The sequence below is a fragment of the Myotis davidii genome, unplaced genomic scaffold (assembly GCF_000327345.1).
Source record: "Myotis davidii unplaced genomic scaffold, ASM32734v1 scaffold1224, whole genome shotgun sequence".
In the NCBI taxonomy this organism is placed as follows: domain Eukaryota; kingdom Metazoa; phylum Chordata; class Mammalia; order Chiroptera; family Vespertilionidae; genus Myotis; species Myotis davidii.
The window spans coordinates 139,475-141,258 of record NW_006295383.1 but is presented as its reverse complement, the minus strand read 5'-3'; the positions used below and the strand labels follow the sequence as shown (position 1 = coordinate 141,258).

Below are 1,784 nucleotides of genomic sequence, written 5' to 3'. Positions count from 1 at the left end.
AAAAATCAGTCATAAAATTTAACTACAGATGAAAGTCACACAAATTTTGTAAATCCTCAATTAACGAAATTAGTAAAGAATGAATGGTTCTGTTCAATTGCCTAGTATACTGTCAAGTCCACAGTAAATGTTACTCCTTTTGCCCAGTTCAAATTCTGATTTCTCCTTGATGCCTTGCAGCCACCCTGAAGTGGACAACCCTCATGCTTGTCCAAGCCTGTCTTGTGACACTAAGCACATAGTAGCATTATTTGTGTCTACTTTTCGTCTTCCTGACAGATTATAAATGTATAGGGGAGAACATGTCTGGTTTCCTCTATAATGTCCTTAATATCTAGCACAGCACCATCCAGTAGACTATCATGTGACCCATGTGTTCAGTTTTACATTATCTAGTAGCAACATTAAAAATTAAAATGACACAGTATATAAAAATATTTCAATGTAGAATGAATGTAAAAATATTCATAAGATATTGTACATTCTTTGTTTTTGTACTAAGTCTTCAAAATCTTGTACTTCACTCCTACAGCACATCTCAAATCTGTACTAGCCACATTTCAAGTACTCAGCAGCCACTTAGCTAATGACTATTGTGTTATACTGCAGAGGTCTAGCATACTACAGATAATTAGTAAATGAATAACCAATGGGCAGTCTTTCAAAAAATAATTTTTCTTTTTTTTTATTGCTTAAAGTATTACAAAGGGTATTACATATGTGTCCCTTCCCCCCCCCCGCCCTAGTCAGTCCCCTAACCTCCCCTATCCCCCAGTGTCTTATGTCCATTGGTTATTCAAAAAATAATTTTTTTCTCTCTCAACAGAAGACCATGGCTGCAGGAGTCTTTCCTCAGAATGAACCACCATATTCCACTTTGGTGAATAACAGTGGGAATGCTGCAAACATGAAAGGTAATCCTTCTTTAATATGCTCTTTTTGTCTCTGTGCAAACTAGAGTTTAATCAAACTAACTATATGAATGGACGTGAAAGAAAAGGCATGATTTTTCATTCATATTGAAATCCCATGTTACAGGTACTACTTGTGGCCTGTTGCTTATTTTTGTCTGACTGTTTTGACTATTAAAATTCCTTTTCTAAATCCTGAATAATGATCTTGGCCTGTTAAGAAAGTATTGAAAACAATGTTTGCTTCCTTAATAATTCTTTGAAATTATCCATTTGTTCCTGTCATCAAACGCCTCCTTGTGAATCAAACTTTCATTTCTTTTCTTTTTTGGTTACTTGCAGTGTCACCTGTAAAGCACATTCAGAAGCATGCTAGCCCTGCTCCTCTCAGTTTTTGTCTCTCCGTGGTTGCCTTCGCGTGGTACCAGGAAGGAAGGGTGTTGTAACTTGGACTCTCACTGCCACTTGCCCCTCACTTTTTCTTACTGTCACAAGTTGTAAGCTGGGAGCATGCCTTGATTTTGTGCCTCTTTGGCCCTTCAGTCAGCCAAGAGATGTTGAGTAATTCCGTGTGTTTTTTGGACAGTACCCATTGCATGATTTTCTTAGTGCCCACTCTGGTTTTTACCCGAGTTCACTTTATTTCTTCTGTATAGGATTTTTTCCCCGAAGTAAGGATTAGATAATATAAGGAAAAGTAAGGGAGTATGGGTCTAAAGTTATTGGATGGAGTTCAATGCTTGCTGAGAGTGGTTCAGTTGATTGTGCACTTGTTGAAATCTCCTCCACCAGGGGGAGCTCTTTTTCACCAAGAAAACCAGTATTTCTCACTTAATGACCCTGTTTGATCCTCATTTGTCTGTCTATATTGTA

At 37.5% G+C, this 1,784-nt stretch overlaps 1 protein-coding gene across 1 annotated transcript in view; it reads left to right on the top strand.

Moving 5' to 3' along the window:
• The first annotated feature begins 826 nt into the window (after nt 1–826).
• PTPDC1 (protein tyrosine phosphatase domain containing 1) overlaps nt 827–1,784 on the top strand; it is a 67,308-nt gene continuing 66,350 nt past the window's right edge. Inside the window, exon 1 of the mRNA XM_006769996.2 lies at nt 827–914. Coding sequence (XP_006770059.1) covers nt 833–914 — 82 coding nt within the window. The 5' untranslated portion in view covers nt 827–832. The remainder of the gene's footprint in view (nt 915–1,784) is intronic.